This window comes from Oncorhynchus clarkii, chromosome 10, assembly GCF_045791955.1.
Source record: "Oncorhynchus clarkii lewisi isolate Uvic-CL-2024 chromosome 10, UVic_Ocla_1.0, whole genome shotgun sequence".
Classification (NCBI taxonomy): Eukaryota; Metazoa; Chordata; class Actinopteri; order Salmoniformes; family Salmonidae; genus Oncorhynchus; species Oncorhynchus clarkii.
In genome coordinates this window covers 29,536,653-29,563,829 of record NC_092156.1, presented here as the reverse complement: position 1 = coordinate 29,563,829, position 27,177 = coordinate 29,536,653, and the positions used below count along the sequence as shown (strand labels likewise).

The 27,177-nt window shown below is 45.3% G+C and overlaps 1 protein-coding gene across 8 annotated transcripts in view; it reads right to left on the bottom strand.

The window, feature by feature from the left end:
* The window catches only part of LOC139418248 (nuclear receptor corepressor 1-like), a 126,704-nt gene that overhangs the window by 12,979 nt on the left and 86,548 nt on the right, over positions 1-27,177 (bottom strand). For 3 of the 8 annotated variants that reach the window (XM_071167550.1, XM_071167557.1, XM_071167558.1), the window contains 22 exons: positions 25,723-25,859; positions 25,338-25,428; positions 23,137-23,593; positions 22,587-22,833; positions 21,800-22,004; positions 20,921-21,082; positions 19,863-20,029; positions 18,725-18,842; positions 18,355-18,441; positions 17,580-17,638; positions 17,159-17,324; positions 16,963-17,082; positions 16,773-16,856; positions 16,096-16,352; positions 15,619-15,949; positions 15,117-15,341; positions 14,206-14,412; positions 13,565-13,714; positions 7,206-7,391; positions 6,829-6,967; positions 2,269-2,738; positions 1,800-2,015 (listed from right to left, as the gene is read on the bottom strand). In XM_071167550.1, coding sequence (XP_071023651.1) covers positions 1,800-2,015; positions 2,269-2,738; positions 6,829-6,967; positions 7,206-7,391; positions 13,565-13,714; positions 14,206-14,412; positions 15,117-15,341; positions 15,619-15,949; positions 16,096-16,352; positions 16,773-16,856; positions 16,963-17,082; positions 17,159-17,324; positions 17,580-17,638; positions 18,355-18,441; positions 18,725-18,842; positions 19,863-20,029; positions 20,921-21,082; positions 21,800-22,004; positions 22,587-22,833; positions 23,137-23,593; positions 25,338-25,428; positions 25,723-25,859 — 4,281 coding nt within the window. The remainder of the gene's footprint in view (positions 1-1,799; positions 2,016-2,268; positions 2,739-6,828; positions 6,968-7,205; positions 7,392-13,564; positions 13,715-14,205; positions 14,413-15,116; positions 15,342-15,618; positions 15,950-16,095; positions 16,353-16,772; positions 16,857-16,962; positions 17,083-17,158; positions 17,325-17,579; positions 17,639-18,354; positions 18,442-18,724; positions 18,843-19,862; positions 20,030-20,920; positions 21,083-21,799; positions 22,005-22,586; positions 22,834-23,136; positions 23,594-25,337; positions 25,429-25,722; positions 25,860-27,177) is intronic. The other 5 variants (XM_071167553.1, XM_071167555.1, XM_071167551.1 and 2 more) reach the window with 3 other exon arrangements.

The following is a 27,177-nucleotide window of genomic DNA, read 5'->3' as shown; positions in this document are numbered from 1 at the left end:
AGCGAGAAGTCTATCCAGTTCATAGAAAGGAACTTTTATGTTAATGATGGGTTGACGAGCGTATCGTCTGAAGCTGAAGCGGCCCAGCTGGTGAAAGAAGCAAGAGAGCTTTGCAGCATCGGCAAACTTCGGTTGCACAAGTTTATCTCTAACAGCAAGGAAGTTATAGCCACAATTCCCAAGGAAGAATGTGCCGAGGGTGCCAAAGACCTGGATATGGCTCTGGGTGAACCACACATGGAGAGAGCGCTTGGTATACTGGGGTGTGTCGCATCAGACGAGTTCCAGTTTAGAGTAGTTGTCAAGGAACGCCCACTCACAAGAAGAGGAGTGTTGTCTACAGTATCCTCTGTATATGATCCGCTTGGGTTTGTGGCACCCTTTGTCCTGGCAGGGAAGCAGATCTTGCAGCGGATGTGTCATGTCATGACTGGGATGACCCCCTTCCAGATGACCTACGTTCCCAGTGGGAATTCGGGCTCCAAGGTCTACTAAACTTGTCTGAAGTAAGGATCCAACAAGGCTACTTGCCATCAAGTTTCAAGGAGGTGCAGAGTTATGAGCTCCATCACTTCTCCGACGCTAGTACCTCATGTTATGGAGAGTGCTCATACCTCAGAACAATCAACACTGACAGAAATGGAATAAAGACAGAAGAAACGCAAGGATTAATGACATTGTCATCTTGCAAGATGATACTGCACCACGCAACCAGTGGAAATTGGCAAAGGTTACAGAAGTGTACCCGGGACAGGATGGCCGGGTGAGAAGATTCAAGTTACTGATCAGCCCTGATCAACTCAACCCTAGATGAGAGAGGTAAACGCATCACCAAACCCACCTATCTGGAGAGGCCCATTCATAAGACAGTCACCCTCCTGGAAGCCGATCAAGAAACCTGCAGACCCCTTTCACAGAAATCACAGGTGATTGGTGGGAGTGTAACTGACAGTTAGACTTACAGGTTATGTCGTTGTCTTTTGTTTGAATTGTTTACGTGTCCGCTGTGCGGGGGAAATGATAATACAAGCGGAACTACGTAGCTAATACTGTTGTAACGGGGATCCTTATCGTAGCAACACACTTTTGGAGGGAAGGCAATCCTGCGCTGCGTTAGCTAAGTTTTCATGTCATCGGGTGTAGTTCATAAAGGTTGAAGAGTGTATGTTAGGATGAAGTGTGAATTCACGGCAGGAATAATAAGTGTGAAGTTTGATTTCCTCCCTTCTGTAATAAGCAGCCAATGAGGTATTTTTTCCTTTATTCATGTGTTTAATCTGAACCCATTATAACGCCGGTTAAACTGTTATGTATCTAAGCACTTCAGAGTTATACCAAGCTAATAAGTCACTCGTAAGATAAGGTTGTAAGAGTGTGCTTAACTGTATTTTTCATTTACTTTATAGTTCTCACGGAAGGTGATAATTCTGACTAAAACTACAGAATAAAGCCGCCAGTTAAAATCAAGGAACGGTTGTGCTCGTGGTTACTGAAGGGAGCTACACATGGTAGGTAACTTAAACCTTGGAAAAGGAAAACAGTACTTGAGAAAGAGTGATTCAAAGCGCCAAGAGAATACTTCAAGTCTCCATATATGGCATCTATAGAGCTTTACTGGTCAGTCAGGGCCAGTTTCCCAGGCACATTAAGCCTAGCCCTTGACTGAAATGCACTTTCAATAGATATTCACTATTGAGCAAGCTTTTTTTTTGTCCAGATGCAGGCTTAATCTGTGTCAGGGAAACCAGCACTGACAACACATATTCATGTTTTTTTCACAGTATATAGTGCCATCTCACCTTGTGCTGCTGCCTGTGCGGCCCGGTCCCTGTCGGCCCTCTCCCTGTCGGCCCTCTCCCTGTCGGCCCGGTCCCTGTCGGCCCGGTCCCTGTCGGCCCGGTCCCTGTCGGCCCGGTCCCTGTCGTCCTGCTGCTGCTGGGACTGGGCTGGAGAGTTGGCTGGGCTGATCACATCGATGGCTCCTCCACTGGGGATCTCATACCTACTGGACGACACTGCAGGGCCAGGCACAGACACTTATAAAACAACCCTCTCACTAACATATGAGATATTATTATAATTTGTATTTATTTTATTTGCTATGTTATTAAGTCTTATATGTTAGAAATGTTGGGAATTAAACCGCAAACCAAATCTATATCCAGGTCTCTAACCACCACAGCAGTGTTCCGTACTGCCTTCCATCCCATCTGTCCCAATGTGTCTACGTTCTATACTGTTCTCTGTTGTTCTATGTGGAAGACTCACAGCTGCTGGAGGAGTCGGAGCTCTGGGAGCCTCTCTCCCGGGAGTCCTTGTCCGAGGCGATCTGGCTCGTAATGATGACGTCAATGAAGTTGGCGGCCGTGATGGTGGTCTTTCCTCTGGTCCTCAGCTCTTCCTCAATGCGTGACTTGCTGGGAGGACCCTTGTCCTTACTCCCCTGGGGACCACTGGGCCCCTCAGCGTATCCTGGGTGGAGTTTCCCCCCTGGCAGAGACATTGGGCCGTAGGGAGACTGCATGGAGCGCCTGTCTGCCTCCTGCTGCTGCTGCTCGTGCTGCCGCCTGGCCACCGAGGATGATAAAGACATGTCGTCGTCTCGGTCATGCTTGGAAGAGTCCTTGCCTTTGTTGACGTCCATTTGAGGGGCGGAGGCGGCGGCGTCCACCAGGGCAGCCAGGGCGTCGGCTGCAGTGCTGTAACGGGCTCCTGCCTGGGCTGCTGCCGCCGCCGGCCTGGAGGGGGAAGAGAGAGACAGAGGGTTATGCCTCAATCACACCGACAGCGTCATCATGCAAAATGGTATGCATGCAACACAAGTTAAACATTCACCTTCTGTCAAGCTGGCTACGCATGGTTTCATGCATACGTTCGATAAATCCAACGTATGCACCACGGCAAACGCAGCGTTCCATTGGAAATTAATGCACTTCTGGTGTACCGCAATGACGCTATCGGTGATGGAGGCGTTAACATGGTATTGGTATATACACACACACACACCAAAAATATAAACGCAACATGCAACAATTTCAAACATTTTACTGAGTTACATTTAATTTAAAGAAATCAGTCAATTGAAATACTCATAATCTTTAATGATAATCTATGGATTTCACATGACTGGGAATAAAGATATGCCTATGTTGGTCACCTTAAAAAAGTCAGTATCTTGTGACCACCAGAGTATGTGAACGGAACGAAGAGCAGTGTGACTAGAGCGCAGAGTTAGATTCCCAAAGGCTGGTGCGTCGGCCTTATTGTACGCTACCAATTTCGCTCCAGTAGCACTCACTTCATGACCTCAGGGCATGCCCGCTCCAGCATGCATTTGTAGTCTACTTATGTGCTGCTATAATCCCCTGCTTTAGCTACTGTCATGGAGTTCACTAAATATTGATGGTATACTTACTATGTGCACATGCTAAATTAAAGGAATGAGATGGGTAGCTAATTAAGTGTGTCATTGTAGCAAAGTATTTATAAACTAAAACTCAGATCTCTTAAAAGTTTCATTCATTTTTCTCCATTACACACACACGACCATAATATGATTTTGTCTCAATAGGCCTGGCATATTCTCACTTTCAAGGAGCTTTCAATTTTGAATGAACCAAATGCCTACCTATAAGAAGAAAATAAAAAACTCTGCATCTATGCCCAGCCTGGCAAGAGTGGCCAAAAGGGTGTTTAGCATCTCCAGTGGGCTCTGCAAGCACGGTAAGGATATTCTCCATTCTCCATCGTATGAGCCTGAAGCCACACTCTCACCAAACTCCTGTTTTTTTTATTATTTCAAAAAAGGCAATGCAGATTGAGCCTAACATTGCATTTTTTGTTTAATTTGTATTTAATTGTAAGTAAGTCACAGCCTATATGCGCAATTTATAGACTAATGATTTAATACAACAAAATGTTGTTTAAATGCTGAGCACTTTATGTTCCTACCAGCCAATTGTGTCGCACTCGCAAATGCATTTCTTTGTAGGCTACAGCCTTGAAATAATATATCCTAAATAATACATTTTCTTTCCGTGTTTGGCTCCTGACCTATTTAGAGTGTTTACATGCTGTTTAATATGACATGTAGCCTATTTGAAATGATGAGCACTTCTTACATTGAACTTTGTTTATTAAAATACTTGTCATTCAAATCATATGGTTTGGTTTAAATACTTCAAAACCAAATAGTAGGTCCAGGCAGTCAGAAAAATAGATGGGTGTTGGTTAAATTGTGCTTTTAATGAATGGAGTGACCGTTTTTCCCCCTGTGAGCGCAGGACGGTTTTTAGCGGAGCGGTTGGAAAGGACGTTGAGCGCCAGAACGGTGTGCAAGCATTTGCCTCATTCAGCGCAACACATCTCCTTCGTATAGGGTTGATCAGGCTGTTGATTGTAGCCTGTGGAATGTTGTCCCACTCCACTTCAATGGCTGTGCGAAGTTGCTGGATATTGGCGGGAACTGGAACACGCTGTCATACACATCGATCCAGACCATCCCAAACATGCTCAATGGGTGAGTTTTGCAGGCCATGGAAGAACTGGGACATTTTCAGCTTTCAGGAATTGTGTAAAGATACTTTATAAAAATGTATTTTACTTTTATTTAACTAGGCAAGTCAGTTAAGAACAAATTCTTATTTTAAATGACGGCCTAGGAACAGTGGGTTAACTGCCTTGTTTAGGGGCAGAACAACAGATTTTTACCTTGTCAGCTTGGGGATTCGAACTTGCAACCTTTCAGTTACTAGCCCAACGCTCTAACCACTAACCCTTGCGATGTGGAGTCGTGCATTATCATGCTGAAACATGAGGTGATGGCGGTGGATGAATGGCTGGACAATGGGCCTCATCACGGTATCTTTGTGCATTCAAATTGTGATCGATAAAATACAACTGTGTTCTTTGTCTGTAGCTTATGCCTACCCATACCATAACCCCACCATGGGGTAAACCGCTCCCGCACGAAGATATACACATTGTCTGCGGTTGAGAGGCCGGTTGGAGGTACTGCCAAATTAACATGAAATTCTCTGGCAACAGCTCTGGTGAGCATTATTGCAGTCAGCATGCCAACTCCTTCTAGACTGTAAACTCTCCTTCCAGACTCATATCAAATATCTCCAATCGAAAATCAAATCTAGAGTCGGCTTTCTATTCCGCAACAAAGCCTCCTTCACTCACGCCGCCAAAGTTACCCTAGTAAAACTGACTATCCTACCGATCCTCGACTTCGGCGATGTCATCTACAAAATTGCTTCCAACACTCTACTCAGCAAACTGGATGCAGTTTATCACAGTGCCATCCGTTTTGTCACTAAAACACCTTATACCACCCACCACTGCGACCTGTATGCTCTAGTCGGCTGGCCCTCGCTACATATTCGTCGCCAGACCCACTGGCTCCAGGTCATCTACAAGTCCATGCTAGGTAAAGCTCTGCCTTATCTCAGTTCACTGGTCACGATGGCAACACCCACCCGTAACACCACCCGTAACACGCGCTCCAGCAGGTGTATCTCACTGATCATCCCTAAAGCCAACACCTCATTTGGCCACTTTTCGTTCCAGTTCTCTGCTGCCTGTGACTGGAACGAATTGCAAAAATCGCTGAAGCTGGAGACTTTTATCTCCCTCACCAACTTCAAACATCTGCTATCTGAGCAGCTAACCGATCGCTGCAGCTGTACATAGTCTATCGGTAAATAGCCCACCCATTTTTACCTACCTCATCCCCATACTGTTTTTATTTCTTTTCTTTTCTGCTCTTTTGCACACCAATATCTCTACCTGTACATGACCATCTGATCATTTATCACTCCAGTGTTAATCTGCAAAATTGTAATTATTCACCTACCTCCTCATGCCTTTTGCACACAATGTATATAGACTCTTTTTTTCTACTGTATTATTGACTTGTTAATTGTTTACTCCATGTGTAACTCTGTGTTGTCTGTTCACACTGCTATGCTTTATCTTGGCCAGGTCGCAGTTGCAAATGAGAACTTGTTCTCAACTAGCCTACCTGGTTAAATAAAGGTGAAATAAAAAAAGTATTAAAAAAAATTGCACACTCAAAACTTGAGACATCTGTGGCATTGTGTTGTATGACAAAACCACACATTTTAGAGTAGCCTTGTATTGTCCCCAGCAGAAGGTGCACATGTGTAATGATCATGCTGTTTAATCAGCTTCTTGATATGCCAGAGGTGGATGGATTATCTTGGCAAAGGAGAAACGCTCACGAAACATGGGCCCAACACTTTACATAATGCGTTTATATTTTTGTCCAGCACACATGCACTTGGTCAAAAGTTTAAGAACACCTACTCATGCAAGGGTTTTTCTTTATTTTTACTATTTTCTACATTGTAGTTGGTTGGTTGAGAGAATGCCAAGAGTGTGCAAAACTGTCATCAAGACAAAGGTTACTTTTTTGGTTACTACATGATTCCTTCCATGTGTTATTTCATAGTTCTGATGTCTTCACTATTATTCTATAATGTAGAAAATAGTAAAAATAAAGAAAACCCCTTGAATGAGTAGGTGTGTCCAAACTTTTGACTGGTACTGTAAATATATAGAACAAGGGAGAGGGTAAAGAGTAGAAGGGCTGTTATGTTCTGTGAGCATGTACAGGGTTTTCATTGCAAATGGCATAACATTTAGTGCAGGCAGGTATGCTCCTGACGTGTTGCGATGTGCAAATGAAAGTATGCCCATAAGAATGGATTAACAGTACACACACACACACTAAGACTCAGAGTGTACATGAGGTGAGGTCAGGGCTTACCAGGCCAGAGCGGAGAAGGCTTAGAGACTCACATGAGAGGGGTGATGACGCCCTTGCTGTTGGCTCCCTGGAAGATGCTGGGCCGCTGCTGCTGGGCTTCCTGTGACCTCATAGAGGGGGAGGGGCTACGCAGGTATCCACGGCTACCTGGTCTGTCTGGCTGCCCAGGACCTGGGGACAAATAAGAGGGGACTTCAATAACAGAGAAGAGCAATTCAAAGTTGGAAGCATATAATGGTTTTTCCAACACAGTGCAAAAGACAGGCTACATAAATCCTTAACTCTGTGAGAGCATCTGTCCAGCCAGGTCCAATCAGAATAAACTACTATTATATAGCTCACATTCACATGCATTTCTGTATTATTGATGACACAGTACAGCACTATACAATATAATGATGAGTCTCACCTCCACGCATGTAGTCATTGGCAACCGCTGCAGCCACTGCTCGCTCACGCTCTCGTTGTCTTTGCTCCTGTTCCCGCTCCCTGTGCTCCCTTTCTCTCTCTTTTTCTCGTTGCTCCCGATCACGCTCCCTCTCTCGTTCTCGCTCCTGGTTGGCAGCTGCAGTAGCTGCGAGGTGGGCTTGGTGGCCTGTAGACACAAAGAAACAAACACACAGCAGGGTTACACACCATTAGGGCTGCAAAGGGTCGCGAAATTTCCATGGGAAGTAAAGCCCGGGAATTTGGGGAATTTTGTTTAAATTCATAAAAAAATGTTAGCTTATAACAGTGAACCTTTTCTGTGGGATACACAAGGCAATTCTAGGTCTTGTGGCATATTTTGGTTAAACTATCCTAAATTCAATGGAATTGCACCCTCTGCATGCACAGTCCGGTCACAACTTGCAGACTTGTTTACGTGTTGCTGTGCGTTGTTGCCAACCTTACTTTGCTACCTGACAACTTTACGGTTTTTACTTTTACCGTTTATATTTTTGTTTTTTTCCTCAACTTTTTTTTTTCTCATTCAACTTTTTCACTCCGGACGCTTTATCTGGACATGGTTCGTCAGGACCTCGAACAGCCGAAGCCAAGTAGTGACATTAACATGATGCCTTCTAATTGCAGTCGCTGTACTCATAATATACAGGAGAAAGATCGCCTTACGGCGAGGATAGCTGTGCTACAGGCCCAGCTTCAGACGCAATCGTTAGGCAAGGGTAATTTCAGTGTAGGAAAGGATGAAACAGCGTCTGTGCCACCAGTAAGTACAGATAGTAACGTTAGTATAAATCCCCTCGCACGGTCCCCGCAGCCGGACAACTTTCTCACGGTTTCTGGAGGGAAATGCTGTAGGAATGCTCAACCGGTGTCGGTCATTCAGCCGACAGAAACTTTCAATCGGTTTTCCCCATTAAGCAACGAGTCGGAGTCAGAGGCCGAGCCTTCTCTTGTCTCTACTCCTCCCGTTACGGGGTCTGAGACGCCGACGCTTCCCACCATTAGCTCTGACAAATTGAAAACTCTAGTCATTGGCGACTCCATTACCCGCAGTATTAGACTTAAAACTAATCATCCAGTGATCATACACTGTTTACCAGGGGGCAGGGCTACCGATGTTAAGGCTAATCTGAAGATGGTGCTGGCTAAAGCTAAAACTGGCGAGTGTAGAGACTATAGAGATATTGTTATCCACGTCGGCACCAACGATGTTAGGATGAAACAGTCAGAGATCACCAAGCGTAACATAGCTTCAGCGTGTAAATCAGCTAGAAAGATGTGTTGGCATCGAGTAATTGTCTCTGGCCCCCTCCCAGTTAGGGGGAGTGATGAGCTCTACAGCAGTCTCACAACTCAATCGCTGGTTGAAAACGGTTTTCTGCCCCTCCCAAAAGATAGAATTTGTAGATAATTGGCCCTCTTTCTGGGACTCACCCACAAACAGGACCAGCCCTGACCTGCTGAGGAGTGACGGACTCCATCCTAGCTGGAGGGGTGCTCTCATCTTATCTACCAACATAGACAGGGCTCTAACTCCTCTAGCTCCACAATGAAATAGGGTGCAGGCCAGGCAGCAGGCTGTTAGCCAGCCTGTCAGCATAGTGGAGTCTGCCACTAGCACAGTCAGTGTAGTCAGCTCAGCTATCCCCATTCTGACCTAGGTTGGGCAAAACTAAACATGGCGGTGTTCGCCTTAGCAATCTCACTAGGATAAAGACCTCCTCCATTCCTGTCATTATTGAAAGAGATTATGATACCTCACATCTCAAAATAGGGCTACATAATGTTAGATCCCTTACTTCAAAGGCAATTATAGTCAATGAACTAATCACTGATCATAATCTTGATGTGATTGGCCTGACTGAAACATGGCTTAAGCCTGATGAATTTACTGTGTTAAATGAGGCCTCGCCTCCTGGCTACAGGATCAAGAGAGACGCTCAAGTGTTTTAGTAATATATCTCTTGACACAATGATGAAAATAATCATGGCCTCTAAACCGTCAAGCTGCATACTGGACCCTATTCCAACTAAACTACTGAAAGAGCTGCTTCCTGTGCCTGGGCCCTCCTATGTTGAACATAATAAACGGCTCTCTATCCACCGGATGTGTACCAAACTCACTAAAAGTGGCAGTAATAAAGCCTCTCTTGAAAAAGCCAAACCTTGACCCAGAAAATATTTAAAAAACTAAAAATCGGCCTATATCGAATCTTCCATTCCTCTCCAAAATTTTAGAAAAGGCTGTTGCGCAGCAACTCACTACCATCCTGAAGACAAACAATGTATACGAAATGCTTCAGTCTGGTTTTAGACCCCATCATAACACTGAGACTGCACTTGTGAAGGTGGTAAATGACCTTTTAATGGCATCAGACCAAGGCTCTGCATCTGTCCTCATGCTCCTAGACCTTAGTGCTGCTTTTGATACCATCGATCACCACATTCTTTGAGAGATTGGAAACCCAAATTGGTCTACACGGACAAGTTCTGGCCTGGTTTAGAGCTTATCTGTTGGAAAGATATCAGTTTGTCTCTGTGAATGGTTTGTCCTCTGACAAATCAACTGTACATTTCGGTGTTCCTCAAGGTTCCGTTTTAAGACCACTATTGTTTTCACTATATATTTTACCTATTGGGGATGTCATTTGAAAACATAATGTTAACTTTCACTGCTATGCGGATGACACACAGCTGTACATTTCAATGAAACATGGTGAAGCCCCAAAATTGCCCTCGCTAGAAGCATGTGTTTCAGACATAAGGAAGTGGATGGCTGCAAACGTTCTACTTTTAAACTCGGACAAAACAGAGATGCTAGTTCTAGGTCCCAAGAAACAATGAGATCTTCTGTTGAATCTGACAATTAATCTTAATGGTTGTACTGTCGTCTCAAATAAAACTGTGAAGGACCTCGACGTTACTCTGGACCCTGATCTCTCTTTTGAAGAACATATCAAGACTGTTTCAAGGACAGCTTTTTTCTCATCTACGTAACATTGCAACAATCAGAAACTTTGTCCAAAAATTATGCAGAAAAATGAATCCATGCTTTTGTCACTTCTAGGTTAAACTACTGCAATGCTCTACGTTAGGCTTGCTCCTACCTATCTCTCTGACTTGGTCCTGCCGTACATACCTACACGTATGCTACGGTCACAATACGCAGGCCCCCTAATTGTCCCTAGAATTTCTAAGCAAACAGTTGGAGGCAGGGCTTTCTCCTATAGAGCTCAATTTTTATGGAATGGTCTGCCTACCCATGTGAGAGACGCAAACTCGGTCTCAACCTTTAAGTCTTTACTGAAGACTCATCTCTTCAGTGGGTCATATGATTGAGTGTAGTCTGGCCCAGGAGTGTGAAGGTGAACGGAAAGGCTCTGGAGCAACGAACCGCCCTTGCTGTCTCTGCCTGGCCGGTTCCCCTCTTTCCACTGGGATTCTCTGCCTCACTGGCTTACTAGGGCTCTTTCATACCGTCCCTAGGAGGGGTGCGTCACTTGAGTGGGTTGAGTCACTGATGTTATCTTCCTGTCTGGGTTGGCGCCCCCCCTTGGGTTGTGCCGTGGCGGAGATCTTTGTGGGCTATACTCGGCCTTGTCTCAGGTGGAAAGGACTTTGTGGATCTGAAGCTCTTTCCCCTGCTGACTCAATCATCCTCCAAATCCCACCAACATCAGCCACCTCAGAGCGCAACTAGTCCTTGTTTGGGAACACACACACACACACACCAAATCTCGCAACAGACTGACCAATATAAGGGTGAAAAATTGGTGGCCATCTGGGCAAATTTGAGGCTTTTTGAGCCTGACAGCAAGCCATCCTCAACAAGGTTGGAAAGTGACAGTGAAGATGAGGCCTCAGAGTCTGATGTTCAAGAGGTGGACATTGAGGAGGTCCAGGGAGAAGACATAGAAGACGGGGGAAGACAAACAAAGCTTAAGTTTAGACTATCACCATGATGTTGACCAGACAGTCTTTCAACAACGGTCGCATCTCAAATAGAGGTCGACCGATTATGATTTTTCAACGCCGATGACGATTATTGGAGGACCAAAAAAGCCGATACCGATTAAATCGGCTGATTTTTATTTATAATAATGACTATTACAACAATACTGAATGAACACTTATTTTAATTTAATATAATACATCAATGAAATCAATTTAGCCTCAAGTAAATAATGAAACATGTTCAATTTGGTTTAAATAATGCAAAAACAAAGTGTTGGAAAAGAAAGTAAAAGAGCAATATGTGCCATGTAAGAAAGCTCACGTTTCAGTTCCTTGCTCAGAACATGAGAACATATGAAAGCTGGTGGTTCCTTTTAACATGAGTGTTCAATATTCCCAGGTAAGAAGTTTTAGATTGTAGTTATTATAGGAATTATAGGACTATTTCCTTCAATACCATTGGTATTTCATTAACCTTTGACTATTGGATGTTCTTATAGGCACTTTAGTATTGCCAGTGTAACAGTATAGCTTCCGTCCCTCTCCTCGCTCCTCCCTGGGCTCGAAACAGCAACACAATGACAACAGTCATCATCGAAGCAGCGTTACCCATGCAGAGCAAGGGAAACAACCACAGGCTCAGAGAATGACGTTTGAAACGCTATTAGCGCACGCTAACTAGCTAGCCATTTCACTTCGGTTACACCAGCCTCATCTCGGGAGTTGATAGGCTTGAAGTCATAAACAGCGCAATGCTTGACGCACAACGAAGAGCTGCTGGCAAAACACACGAAAGTGCTGTTTGAATGAATGTTTACACGCCTGCTTTTTTATTTTACCTTTATTTAAACTAGGCAAGTCAGTTAAAACCTGTTGCGACTCTAGGGGCAGTATTTTTATTTTTGGAAAAAAAACGTTCCCATTTTAAACGTGATATTTTGTCAGGACAAGATGCTAGAATATGCATATAATTGACAGCTTTGGATAGAAAATACTCTAACGTTTTCAAAACTGTAAAGATATTGTCTGTGAGTATAACAGAACTGATGTTGCAGGCGAAAGCCTGAAAAAAATCCAATCCGGAAGTGCCCCAGGTTTTGAAAGCGCTGCGTTCCAATGAGTCCCTATTGAGCAGTGAATGTGCCATCAACGAGCTTACGCTTTCTACGTATTCCCCAAGGTGTCTACAGCATTGTGACGTAGTTTTATGCATTTATGTTGAAGAATAGCCGTATGTCGGCCACATTGCGTAAGTGGTCACATGGTGGCTCCGAGAGAGATTCTCGCGTAAAATACAGAGGTAGCCATTACTCCAATCGAATAGATATATTATCGAATAGATATTAGAAAAACACCTTGAGGATTGATTATAAACAACGTTTGCCATGTTTCTGTCGATATTATGGAGCTAATTTGGAATATTTTTTGCCGTTTTCGTGACTGCAATTTCCGGGCAATTTCTCAGCCAAACGTGAAGAACAAACGGAGCTATTTCGCCTACAAAAATAATATTTTTGGAAAAAATTAACTTTGGCTATCTACCTGGGAGTCTCGTGAGTGAAAACATCCGAAGTTCATCAAAGGTAAATGATTTAATTTGATTGCTTTTCTGATTTTCGTGACAAGGTTGACTGCTGCTAGCAAGGCATAATGCTATGCTAGTCTATGATAAACTTACACAAATGCTTGTCTAGCTTTGGCTGTAAAGCATATTTTGAAAATCTGAGATGACAGGGTGATTAACAAAAGGCTAAGCTGTGTTCCAATATATTTCACTTGTGATTTTCATGAATAGGAAGATTTTCTAGGAAGATTTATGTCCGTTGCGTTATGCTAATTAGTATCAGGCGATGATTACGCTCCCGGACCCGGGTTTGAGAGTCACAAGAAGTTAAGAACAAATTCTGATTTTCAATGACGGCCTAGGAACAGTGGATTAACTGCCTGTTCAGGGGCAGAACGGCAGATTTGTACCTTGTCAGCTCGGGGATTTGAATTTCCAACCTTCTGGTTACTAGTCCAACTAGTCCAACGCTCTAACCACTAATTTTATTTTAAAAAATCGGCGCCCAAAAATACCGTTTTCCGATTGTTATGAAAACTTGAAATCGGCCCTAATTAAATCGGCCATTCCGATTGATTGGTCGACCTCTAATCTCAAATTGAACTTTTAACAAAGCGCGTGTCTGATTTTGAGAAGAGAAGTTACTGAACTATGTGTTCATTTAGATCTGGTCCATAGAGGTGCGTAGAGGTTTGTTCAGATTCTCAGAACTCGGGAGTGTAGCAGGGCAGTGAGGTTAGGAGGAGGGTACAAAGGAACAAAAAGGGTGTCAGGTTGGGGTTGGGGCAGGATGGGGTCCTCACCTGCAGATATGGAGGCTTGGTTGAAAGGCCTAGGAGGGAAAGGGGGTTGAGCTCCAGGGATGTAGTTGATGCGGTCCAAAGTGGGAGTACCTGTTCCCCCAGGGTGAGGCAACAGGATAGTTGGAGGCATCTGGGCTAGATCAATAATCCCTTTTACAGACAGAAGCAAAGGGCCAACAGTGAGCAACATGAACCAAATCCATTGGATCAATTTCAAGAGTTATGAATGAACACTGCGTACAGTAGCCTTGGTTTTACCGGTCACCTTACTCTGAACAGTGCTCAAAAATAATAATTTTATTTGTTTAAGGGCTGCTTTAAAAAAATATATGTTAAGGTGTGTGGAGTGATAGTCACCTTGTAACTACTGGACAAATTAAAATTGGAAGTTTGTCAATACCCAATTTATAAAATTAAGTATTAGCTGTAGTCAGCTGCAGCCCTAAAATATACATAAACAAATCAGCTATAGTAAATTAAATACAATTCTAAATCAATATGAGGCAATTTGTGAGGGTCATTTGCTTCTGGGCGTCTGGAAAAAGGTAGCCACTAATTCACAAGCACAGTCTGCTTACTACCCCCCCCCTCCCTCCCGTGAGAGAGGGACACACAGACAGCCAGCCGCCAGAGTACAGTACCTCGCGCTCCGGGAGGGTAAGACAGAGCTATCGGTTGCTGTTCCCGTGGCGACAGGCCCCTGGCGACGTCGGGCCGTGGGATAACCTGCATCTGCTGGGAGGTGATATAATCATTGAGGATGGTCTGCCTTGTGTTCTCCATGGTGTACAGCTGGTAGGTGTTGTGGTAGCCCGTTGGGGACGGCTGCCTCGGGAACATGTACGCAGCTGCAGGGGGAAAGAGGAGGATAGACGAGGAGCAAACAGAGACCAATAATATGAACAACAGGCGCGCTCCTTACTAGTGATGCACCGATATAACATCTAAAATAATCCTATTTTATAAGACAGTTCTTATTTGATTAATTGTGGTCGGACCCATCTATGTGAAGCAAGCCACAATAAGGATTAGCCTTCAAAATAAAAGTACGGCATAATTCTACTATTTGTATGACATTTTATTGGCTTTAATGGATTTCGCCTTTGAGTTGTCTCTCAGACATTTTCTTACTCTTTCAAAAGACTGCTCGATCCACACAGCAGACATTGTGGGCTAGGTTAGGAATGCTGTGTTGCATGTGTAGCGCAACATTTTACGTGGCGTCATTATACCATGTACCAACGTTATATAGGTATGCACGGTAGCTTTGACATCGGTTTTTAACGTCGGCATTAAACTAGACATCGGGCCGTTACCGATGTTGGGTTTTTAGTAATATCGTCCGATTCCGATATTGTCACCGATATATCGTGCATCCCTACTGACGTCAACCTGAGACTGGACATTCAGTGCCTATGAATGAGAGATGCCAAAGATAACCTTCATCAGTTTACCCAGAATCCTTCTATCATTCCAGGATTCAGGTCTATTACTGTGTCATTTAATAGAGGTTGGCTTAGGTTCATTGAAGTGGCTGTGTAGCATCTCCTACCTGGGTCCAGGACGGCCCTGTGGAAGAGGGCAGGGTCTAGGTGTGGAGGTAGGTGGAACCTGGGCTCTCCGGGGGCCATGGGGCGGTGGTGGGGGTCGAAGGGGCTGTGGGAGGCCATAGGGTGGTTGGCGTCACCCCCTGACACAGGAGACTTGGCTGGAACACTGTCCCTCTGAGTGGGGGTCATGGTACTCTTCCGGTCATGGGACGCAGGCTTCCCAGAGCCTGGATAGGGGAGAGATGATCACAATTACAAATGGGTTTCATCAATACAAAATCACAAAGTCGGTTTATATATAGTACTGTAAACATAACTAACTAATATAAAAATGTGTTCACACTTTCAACGTCGGAAAATTGTAATGATGTAAAGACCCATAGCAACACATTGCTTGTGAACTGATTGCTGTACAGCGAAACTACATGGTGCAGTCAGATACAGCTGACAGGATACATCTGCATTGAAAGTGAAGACTAAGAGGAATGGTCAGACAAGACGTACCCTCCTGTCCTCGGCCCAGCATTGGTGAGCCTCTGGACATGGAGCTAGTGCTGTAGTTGACCGGGGTCCTGCGGGCGTCGGCATCTTGGTACATGCCCGGGCTGAGCTGGGACTTTCCTTGCTCCTGGTGGGTGGAACGCAGGACGGAGGTTGCCGAGTTGACCACAGAGGTGTGGCGCGCTCGCTGCTCCGCTGCCGCCTTGCTCTCCTCATACTTGGCCCGCTCCATGGCCTCCAGCGGGGGCATGGTGTGACCATGGGGCAGCCTACTGGGACTGGTGATCAGGGACTTGACGTTGTGCTTGATGGCCGACTGGCTCAGAGGATGGCCCTGGTAGAGAGAGGAGAGGAGGGATTAGAGTCTGCTGGTGACAACAGACAGACCGACACGATGCACTCAGTAAAATCAGGCTAATAAAACACACTGTCTGACACGCCTACACACACAAATGTGTTCACTCTCTCTCAAACACGCACCTGGGATATAGAGCCCTCCATGGAGGCTCGGATGTTGGCAGCCATGTCGGGGGTCTTGCGGGGGTCCTGTCCAGGCTGCTCCTGGCGGGGGATCTCGTGGATGGAGCGGCCCATCTCCTTAATGGTGTTCACCCCCTCGTAGGGCTTACCCTTACCTATCCCCCCCTCAAAGGAGCGGATGGGTGGACTCTCCCTCTTTATCTGCTTACCGTACTTCATGTTCTCCTCATAGGCCTCTGCAGAGGTTCTGGGTGTACCTGGAGTGGGAAGAGAAAAACACAAAGCTGGAATCTGTACATGGTGAAAATGACAAGATATTACAACAATAAAGAAGTTCCTTCAAACAACGAAACACATTTTCTTCCCTTGGACATCATTGCACATGAGATTGAACAGCATTGTTCCTCTGTTTCATCGACAAAACAAAAACAATAACAAATGCGTTGGGGGGGGGGGGGGGGGCGTGAACAGTGGTGTCATTGCAGATTTCAGCTTTAATGTGGGTTACATTTACATAGTAAAAATCATATCTGATTAATTTCATTGATTTAGCTGTTTTTAATTGACTGATTTACATACGATTGTCTTCGTTATAATTATCTGATCTGCCAAGTTCTCGCTCATGCCCCAGTACATCTGAGTTTTGGAGCTGTGATGACACCTGATAGCTTAATTACCTTGCATGATGGATCCAGTCATCATGGGCCTCTCCTTAGACTCCCCGTGGGGACTGTCTCTGGGCAGGGCTCGGCTGATCAACCCTGACAAACACACACACAGTCAGTCACTCTCACACAGTGGCCTGAATATATGCACAGAGACGGGTAGAAGGATAGAAGGAAGAAAAAAAAAACACACACGCCTTACCTTCGAAGGGGGCTCCCTCTCTCCCGGGGTGGCCTCTGGCGACCTCCATCATATCGTAGGAGCGTTTGAGCTCATGGCCTGTCCTGGGGCTACGCGTGGCCTCTCTTGGGTTTTTAATGGCTACGGAGACAGGAGCTGATTTACAGATATACAAAAGGATTAAGTCAGAGTGACCACTAACAGGCCTTAGCCTTACCGTCGTAGGAGAGGATGTGTCCACTCTTGCCTTCGTAGATGACGTGTCCCTTGGCCAGCTGTTCCCGAGCCTTTTCTGGGCTGCTCAGGTCCTCCGTGGGCAGCTTGGTGATGGTGCCCTTCAGCAGGTCAGCCGCAATGCTGGACCCGGACAGGGCTGGCGTACCCTGGTCACACGGAAGAGAGTGAAAGGGAGAGAGAGAAATAGGTCCAGAGAGAGGGAGACGATCAGCAACCAGAAACTGTTTAATACATTTGACATTTTTCATTTCAAAGAAATTTGCTCCAAGAATATTAGACTACTTCATAGAATATACACGGATTTACATAATCATAAACTAAATTGTTCTATATGACATCCATAGACAGGGTGGTGCTTGGACACACATACTGATTCAGCAATGTTAGTGACATTCTAATACCTGTGTGATTGATCCTCTGGCTAGGTTTCCCCTGCTGATACCCCCATCCAATGGGCCTCCTAGAAGGAAGACAACAGAGAGACAGGTTGGTATGCATGGATACATGAGGGCTGTACAGTTGGCATTTTATTCCTGCTCAGAATCCCTCATGCTCAATTCCAATTTTCCCCTCATTCTCCCCGAAATGTGCACTTGTTGACTCCAAGGATGTAAAATATCATTTGTGTAAGAAATATGGTACACTCTGGCTACACTAATGTAATGCTTCTAAATCTTTGAAGGGGAGTGAACAAATGCACACTTCAGGGTGAAGTGTGGAGCAATGGCCTGAAGTACACACTACACCCCCATGTCACCTCAGAGGTCACCCCCCCCCCCTCCATCCCTAGCATGCCACATTCTGTCAGGTCTGTGCAAACAGAGGTCTGGAGGGAGGTAGGGTGGAAGTCGGTGCCAGACTCCTTCATTTCATTCTTCTCTTTTCTCCCTCAGCCTGCGATAATGCTCTTTTTCTCTTAAATTTCTCAGACCTGGGTTCAAATAGTATTTGAAATATTTTGCCCCAGAAATGCAAATCCCAACAATCTGCCACTACAAGCAGGCAAACACTGAGTATTTGAACACAGGTGTGGTTTCTGAGTATTCACTGTTGGAATCTGCATCGTTTGTTGAGTGACACTCAACACTTTACCACGGTGAAAGGGGAAACACACCGAAGGATAGACAGGTTGACAAACAGATTGAAAGGTTGTGAGATGGACAGACAAACACGCACCTCTGACTACCCCCTCATACTGCGTGCGAGAGAGGAGTCCCTCAGACTGGCCACGTGGAGAACACTGCTCCTGCTTAATGTAGGACACTAGGGAGAGAATGAACAGGGGAAGGGAAGTGGGATATTTGGGACTGTCACATCAGGTCTGAATGCGATTAAACTTTAACAATATGCCACCTCTCTCATGCAAATCTAATAGCAGTGAGAGGACAGGAGTTGATGATAGCCCTGCTGTCTATGTTCCAATATCCACACTAGCATACCACTTAGTAAGAAGACATGTATTGGGCATTTATTGTAAGTAGTATTATAGTTTAGTCATTGGAAATGTGGGTAGGGTGTGTGTGTTGTCCAGACTGGCTTGTCATACCAGGCTTGGTGGGGTCCTGCTGCCTGGGCAGGCCCAGGGATATGGAGCCCACAGAACTCTTTGCCCCCTCTGGGCCACCGTAGACAGCATGAGATGGTAGGTACGTACCAGGAGTCCCCTGAAATGGCCGGAACAGACAGGTCAGAATCAGGTCAGGATTGCAAAATTCCAGTTGGTTAACCAAGATTTCTGAAAAACCTTGAAACTTTTCTGGAAATATACAGCAGGGAAATACAAGGAAGGTGCAGTGTACACAAATAAAGGTGGATCCAAGTGACATGTACCAAAGTTTCCCCTTTGGCATATTGGCTAGTAACCGTTACTAAATACAGACTACCGTGTGCTACAAGGGCAAATACCCTTATCGGTTTCTTAGTAAATCATTATCACACAAATACTGCTATACTATGACTGAATGAGAAAGAGAGAATGGTGCCGAATAGAACATACCAAAAACTGCAGTGCCGTTTCTAGGCACAAGGGCAGGGGTTGACAAACTTTTTTGGCCTGTGACCCCACCATGTAAAAAAGTGATGTCATCAATAGCAAATGCCTACTTTTTTAAAATTGGGGCTATGACATTCTATTACAAATCAGTCTGACAGTAGATTTGGCAGTATTTCGATCTGAAATAAGTATGGTTTCAAGTGACTGAAACGCATGTAGAAAGGCATTGGGAAGTTCAGAAGATCATCAGGCAATAATTTTGTATGATCTTCTGTGTAGTCTGATTTAGTGCCTGCTCATGTCGTTCAGTGATGGGGTCATGACATTTTGTAGCATAAACCATCAAATGATAGAGCCACATCAGTAGGAAGAAAACAGAAACCACTGTTTATTACAACCGCATCTAGTGGCTGCCGGAGGTTACTGACGTAACACTAGTTCTAAGACCCCAGCGCATTTAAAATGTATTTCAGAGTTTCTCGCATAACCCCATTTTGAAATCAGGCGACCCCACAATACGTCGCAATTCCTAGTTTGGGAAACGCTGCACAAGGGACATAAGCGCTTAGAGGCCTCACAACCGCTAAGGCACTCAAAATGCTAGAAACGGCCCTGTCCAGCTACACCTGTGTCGGTCTTTACCAGGGGGCTAGCTGGATCTGAGCCCTCACCTGATGGATAGGGGTCTTACCTGGGAGATAGAGCCACCCTGGATAAAGGAGGGCTTGTCTGTGGGTTTGGAGGTTGGAATTAATGGAGGAGGAGATGGAATGTTGGCGGGTCGGCTGTGTCTGGAGAAAGTCACACGGACTCCATCAGGCAGGCTCTGGACCACCTGGTTGGGAGCTGGCTGGAGCACTAGGAGAGGAGAGAAAACAGTAAAAGTTAGAAAGTGACACACTCGATATTATGGTCACTTAGTGTATGGAAAGGGAAAAAACACACAAAAGAACGTGTGGCAAGAATAGAGAATTCAGAGGCACTGAAAAGTATCTGCACGATTGCACCAAAAACACTTCAGGATTTTTTTTCCAATTGATGTCCAGTATGGATAATTTTTTCTTTGGGTGCCATTCCTTCAATTTGCTACTAAATTCAGCTCAAATTGTTTCTCATTCTCAGCCAGTGAATCATTCATTAGTCTTGCCAACAGGCTCCACCCACATACCGTCTCCCATCTATGAGTGCATTATGATCAAACATTGATTTGCCCTAATGCTGCTCCCCCAGATGTTTAAGCCTGCCGCCACAGATTTCCCAGACTGCAGTGTTCTAACATGTTAGTGAGTCACAGTGACCTGCCTTGAGGAAGCAACGCCTGCTCCTTTCCTCCCCACCACACACCCGTCCTCCATGCCCCTGCACTACTAAATCAAAAATTGTATATTTGTCTGGGAGAGTTCCTACAGAAGGCACAGATGTCAGCACCCTGGCAGCTCACACGGGAGATAAGAAAACAAGGTACTCCATAATGAAATACTGATAAAGCCTTACTGCAGCCAGGCTGTGTGTATAATGTTAATTCATGATAGGGACAGATAGATGCTCAAGGCCAGCTACACTACAGCTGAATCTACTCAGAGACAAAGGGGAAAGAGTATGGGGGTGGAGTGCGAAAAGAATAAGGCCAACTGTACGAGCTTAAGCCAATGGAACAAGAGTTGGCTACGGCACAAACAGTATGGGACCAGGCTAGGTGAATGGTAGAGAGGAGGTCAGATGGGGAAGGACAGAGCAGAGGGCGGTTACCTGGAGGCACGCTGTAGCGGGAGGCGTTGGGGTCATTGGGCTGAGGAGAGGCCTTGCTCATCTCCCTGGGAGAGAGCCCGTAGGGAGAGCCTGGCCGACCAGACTGGGCCTCCTGCTCCAGAGCCATCTTCATATCATAAGGCATGTAGGGGAAGGGCTTACCTGGAGAACACAACACAGTACAGAGACACATGAATGAAAACACTGCCACAACAAATTACATACACACACAAATAGACAAAGAATCATAAGATGAAACACAATTTAAGGAAATTTAGTATTCTGAGGACACATGCTGTTGATTTTGATTATTCATTCCAAATCAACTAAAAATGATTGAGAAGCATATTGACATGGATATGCAGTTCACAAAAAAAAAAGGCTGTTGTAATGCACGAACTTCAATTTTGCAGGCTTCTTCAAACATGGTATTGCGAGACTACCCGAAAACCTTTGTGACTGAATGACTCTTCTGCCGTTCAAAATAGGACCCGCTTCTCTGTCTGTCTGCCTGGGAGGCACTGACTGTGTCCTGCTCTGACACACTCAAGTCACACGCCTTCAAAAGTTGACCGCAGAATCCCTCTCTTCCCCAGAGGCATTTCAGGAAAAACAAGCCTTCCCCATCAGAGGCTTCATGGTGGCATCAGAGGTGAAATGGGGTCAGCCACCATCTTGTTCTGGCTCAGAAAGACATTTTAGAGTGGCAGTCTGAACCTGCTCTCTCTCTCCTCTCGTATTTCCTTTTTTGACGGTGAACTACAGCGAACGTGATAGAAAAATGCATTGGCTACAAATAGGCTGCTGTTGGTTGAGAGGCTCAGGTAGGTAGGGGCTCAGAGGGAGGATATCGGTGTGTTTGTATGTACTCTCTCTTACCCTCCCTGTCCACTATGGTGGGGCTGTGGTTGGTGAAGCCAGGGCAGTTGGTGGGTTGTCTGCTGCGCTCGGGGTCAGCCTGGTCCTGCCTCTGTTTCTCCTCGGCGTGGGCCGACTCGTGCACAGCCGTGATCTGGTGCTGGAACATGGCAAAACCGCTGAGGGGGGCTCCTATGGAAATTCCACCTGGACCAAAAGGAACCACCTACAGGAAGGGGGCGAGGAGAGATGCCCATGTGAGGAAGACTGGGCGGGACACAAGCTCTGTACAAGTGAAGCGAGCGGCTGATGCGTTGCCCACTAACACTGAAGTTTCTCGATCTACATTTGTAAGAGTACAGGAAAAGTAGATGTTGATTGGACTTCAGGGTCAGAATTAAACGCAAAGTACTAAGGCATGACTTGAAACCATCCCAGAGAAAAGATAATGGACATTATTGGATGACAAATGTAAAACATCAGCTAAACAGTTGTCAGATTTGATAGTGTTCGTGTTTTGCACATAGTGCTTAAACAATCCAGTTTGTCTGATCTCATTCCATAAGAAATGAAGAGACAGAAGCACCATAGAAGAGGCCATTGGAGGGAAAGAAATTTACATCAGAAAACAATTTGACAGTGTCAGTACATTAGCATGATTGATTACACAAAAGATGGGCACAATTTGATTGATTTAAATCCATGCTGACACACTGCTCAACTGATTGAATGACAGAAGATTAATGATTGGTAACAAATTGATTGATTGACAGGTTGGTTGGAAAAATGCTGGGGATGATGGACTCACTTGACAGGGAGGTTGGTCTAAACAAGACATGCTTTCACCCTGCTGCCTGCCTCCGTGTGCCTGCCTCGCCGAATGGGCATATCTGATCATAGAAAAGTGTGGGTTGCTATAGTGACTGACCATGGGCGGGATGGTAGCGGCGCGCTGCTGGAGCTGCTGCATGTTGAGGTGGGCCTGCTTGGCCGTGGACATCAGCACTGAGCCGGGAGGGCTGAGCAACGAAGGCTTGTCCATACTAGAGAAAATCCTGAGGTCACAGGAGATAGGGGTAGACAGGAGAGGAACGATGAGACACACTGTTCAGAAAGAGTTGAGGTAATGGTCAAAGGAGTTACAATAAAGGAGTCCTGTATGGAACGATTCAATTACCACTAATAATATCAACCATTTACCACCTTAATAATTAATCTAAGTACATTTTGCCCTCATCTGATCCCCTATACTGATAGTATCAACAGCTGAGTGATCATTAGCTTCACCCAAATAGCTTTAATTTTTAAGTCCAAATGTGTTTTTTAAGTCCATCCCTGTGATCATCATCCTGACCCACCTCTGTCTCTCGGGCTCAGCGTCTACATCTTCGTCGGCGCTGCAGGTGGCACTGGAGTCATTGTCTGAGTGGTGCCCCTCCCTCTGCTTCTCTGGCTCCCCCTTCTCCTTGGCAGAGTCAGGCTCCACCTTCACCTGCACCTCCCCGGCCCCCCCAGGCTTCATGTCCACATCCTGGGGCTCGCTCTTGGGGTGCCCATGGCCCTCGTAGGCCACCCGGGCCCTCTCCCCATCCTCCTGAGAGCCAGGCTCTCTGGCCTCTCCCTCGGGGCTCTTCTCCAACTTGACCCTCAGCTCCCCGTAGGAGGGCTCCTGGACCCTCCCATTGCTAGCCTGGCCCTTGTTGGACCACTGGTTCTCTGACCCTCCAACTCCGTCTCCCCTCTGGGAATCCCCTCCGGCCTTGGAGGGGTCCGACGGGGACGGGGCGCTCTCTGTGTCTGAGCTGTTATCTCCACCTTTATGGGCACACAGAACAGGAAAAGAAATGGGTGAGACACACTTAAATCACTCTGTATGGCATACATAGAAAGTGACCCTGAGGAGAGGGACACATATAATGATCCAAGCAGATAGAAATGTTATGGATAAAAATATGCAGTATAGATAAAAACACAGACGATGCATAAATATTCTGCAAACCAATGATGCATGCAATGTTGCCTGTGTCTGGCACTATTGCCATGGAGAGAAGAAACCTGAACATTGAATACAAAAAGCATGTGTCGATGCCAAGATAAATCTCTAACACAGGTCAAACTGAATCAAATCAAACACAAAAGAGTCTGTCCAAATAATGTGACCAAAAACAAATAATCTAAATGTGTCCCTTCTGACAGAAGCTGGGTTTTAGAACACTGAACACTCCCCTCCCAGCAGAATTACTGCCTTTGCTCAACCACATGACACTCAATCAGCAGGCAGTTACACCAACCAACCAAGACCTTGAGGACAGTTTGAGTTTCCTTGGGAGTCAATGAGAGCTTCAAAAACAACATAATATAGTGACTTTATGTAGTCCAGACACAACTTTACAAATATCTGATCGTAGTTGGTTGTCATCAGGAGGGGCAGCAAGGCAGCAGGAGGGATAGAGAGAGACAGAGACTAGCAGGCTACAAGGGTAGGGGGAAGCCTCTACTACCTCCCTCCTCCCAGTCAGGTGAGAGGCTCAACCCTAAACCAATTTGCTTCACCTCAGCCACTTTGCTTAACCACAACCAAAAGCTGGAGGGAGATGGGCTCCACGCCAAAAGAGAAAGAAAGAGAGATAGAAGGGGAGAAGAAAGAGGGAGAGAGAAAGAGATGGCCAAGAGCAACAGTCGGTGAGTGATCGGTTTGTGACAAACCCAAGGGAGACATTGAATTCATGAGGACATTTAGGGACAGGATGAAATGGAAAGGTACCAGACTTAATCTGGACTCACACGCATTAATGTATCCCCATACATGGCAGAGCATTGCAGGGCAAGGGATTTAAATATTCAAAACAGGCCCTGTTACGACAACATTTTAGAACTTTAAGAGTGGAGAGAGAGAAAGCAAGACCGAGAGAGATAGAAGACTGCAAGTGGAGAGGGAGAGAGAGGGGGGCGAGAAGAGACACAGAGAAGGAGAAAGAGACCAGGTGATGGGGAAAAGAGCAGAGAGTTGGGGAGAGAGTGGGAGAGGGGTAGAGAGAAAGAAACCGGGGGAGGCCCGGTGGATCAAAAGAGTGGAGCAGCACTCTGCGTTCCATGCAGCACGCTTCCTTCAAAGCCAAGGAACAGTTACATAACCCAGACCCAGCAGTCAGAATTAGTTCACATCTTTTATCTCTCGCTTTTCCCCCTCCTTCTCCCTTTCTATTTGATCCCTTTTTTCTCTCTCATTAAAACTACAGACAGTATAGAGAAAATACCGGGGCTATTTCGCCATAATTCAAATCAAATTCTCAGAAGACAGACAGTTCAAGAGGCTCTTTCTGAAGTGGACTCACTCTTTTAGACTTCGCTTCACTCTTCCATAGAGGCGTTTCTCTAAATCTCTCATTCACACACACAACTACATTGTTTATTCACTCAGATCAAATGTAAGTAAATAATCATCAAAATCAATTCTTAACAGTGGTTGTGTTTGTGTATTTGTGCTGTGCAGACAGTGTAAGTGTGTCTGAATGCGAGGATATACAGATGGATGGTGTGCGACATCTCTCTGACTGACCATCACTATCCTCTGGGTTTTGGTCGTCGTCAGCTGAAGCCATGCTCTCGCTCTGAGACGGGTCTCGATCTCCCCGTGCCCGCCGTGTGTCCTGAAGAAACACAGGTTATAGAACAAACATCAACTTCACTGCTCCTCTGATTATTACAGAAAATCGATTAAAGATAGTGACAGACATACAAGTTCTAATAGACGTTAAAGAAAATAAAACTCTTCACATTGGACCTGAACAATGTTATTAAGCACCAAACTGAGAAAATTAACTGAAACTGGTAGGGACTGCCTGGATGATAAGGTATACTCTTTTATTGCCATTGTATTTACATTTTTTATGTGCCCATATGAACACAACCCTGGTAATTAATTGTGTTGAGCGTTGCCGTACCTGCTTGTGCTGCTGGAGCAAGTTGTCCAGGTTGTGCCGTCTCTTGTAGTTGAAGTAGAAGTTCTTGCACTGAGCCTCGCTCTTGGTGCCCACCATCTTGGCAATGGCTGGCCAGTTGCGCCCGTGCTCGACAAGCCCTGGCAGAGGAGAGAGAGGGAGACTGGGTTGGGATCTGAACCTAAAACAGGCCCAGATCAAGCATATTCATTGAATATTAACCTACTACAGATTGACACCATCTCACCTGGTAAAACCCTGCAGGCCAACAGCACACATCTAATCCAACAATTAGCTTTAATGGAGTCTCAAACTGTTTACGACAGACTACGCTTACAGAGAGGTGCAGTGGACTGGAAGATCGACAGCCGATTGATTACCTTTGACATTAGGGTCTCTCTCCAACCTCCCTCCCCCTTCATCCACTGCATTTCTGAGCTAAAGGACACCGGCACTTTGACAAAACACCTCAGACTGGAACCCAGAATAGGACAAAGGTCCATTACAACATCATCTGAACTAATAAGACAGAAGACACCGGACAGAACATTTAGCGTCGGGTTTGAGTCACGTGTAATAGTCTTATGATTAGATATTTTTTTTGTAGTAGTAATCACTTCAAAATGATAATGGTGGTCTAGTTGCCCTATTTAGTGTTGGCCAGAAAACCGCTAAAAACACCTACAGTATATAACGTGGACATTATCCATTCTCCCCCCAAATTATCAAAGACACCAGCCACCAAAGTCAATTTATTCTCTGTGCTACCACAAGGCAATCGGTACCGATGCACCAAATCTGGAACCAACAGGACCCTGAAGAGCTTCTACCCACAAGCTATAAGGCTGCTAAAATGGTTAGTTAAATAGTTAACCAATAGCTACTCGGAATACCTGCAATGACCCTTTTTGCACTAATCTCTTTTGACTCATCACATACGCTGCTGTTACTGTTTATCTATCCCGTTGCAATCGGAAAGTATTTAGACCCCTTGACTTTTTCAAAAGTGTTATAACATTACAGCCTTATTCTAAAATTGAATCCATTGTTTTTCCCCTTCAATAATCTACACACAATACCCCATAATGACAAAGCAAAAACAGATTTTTTTAATTATTTGCAAATTTAAGTATAAAATATCACATTTACATAAGCATTCAGATTCTTTACGCACTACTTTGTTGAAGTACCTTCGGTAGCAATTACAGCCTGAAGTCTTCTTGTTATGACGCTACAAGCTTGGCACACCTTTATTTGGGAATTGTCTTCCATTCCTTTCTGCAGATCCTCTTAAGCTCTTTCAGGTTAGATGGAGAGTGCACAGCTATTTTCAGGTCTCTCCAGAGATGTTAGATTGGGTTCAATTACGGGCTCTGGCTGGGTTACTCAAGGACATTCAGAGACATGTCCCAAAGCCACTCCTGTGTTGTCTTGGCTGTGTGCTTATGGTTGTTGTCC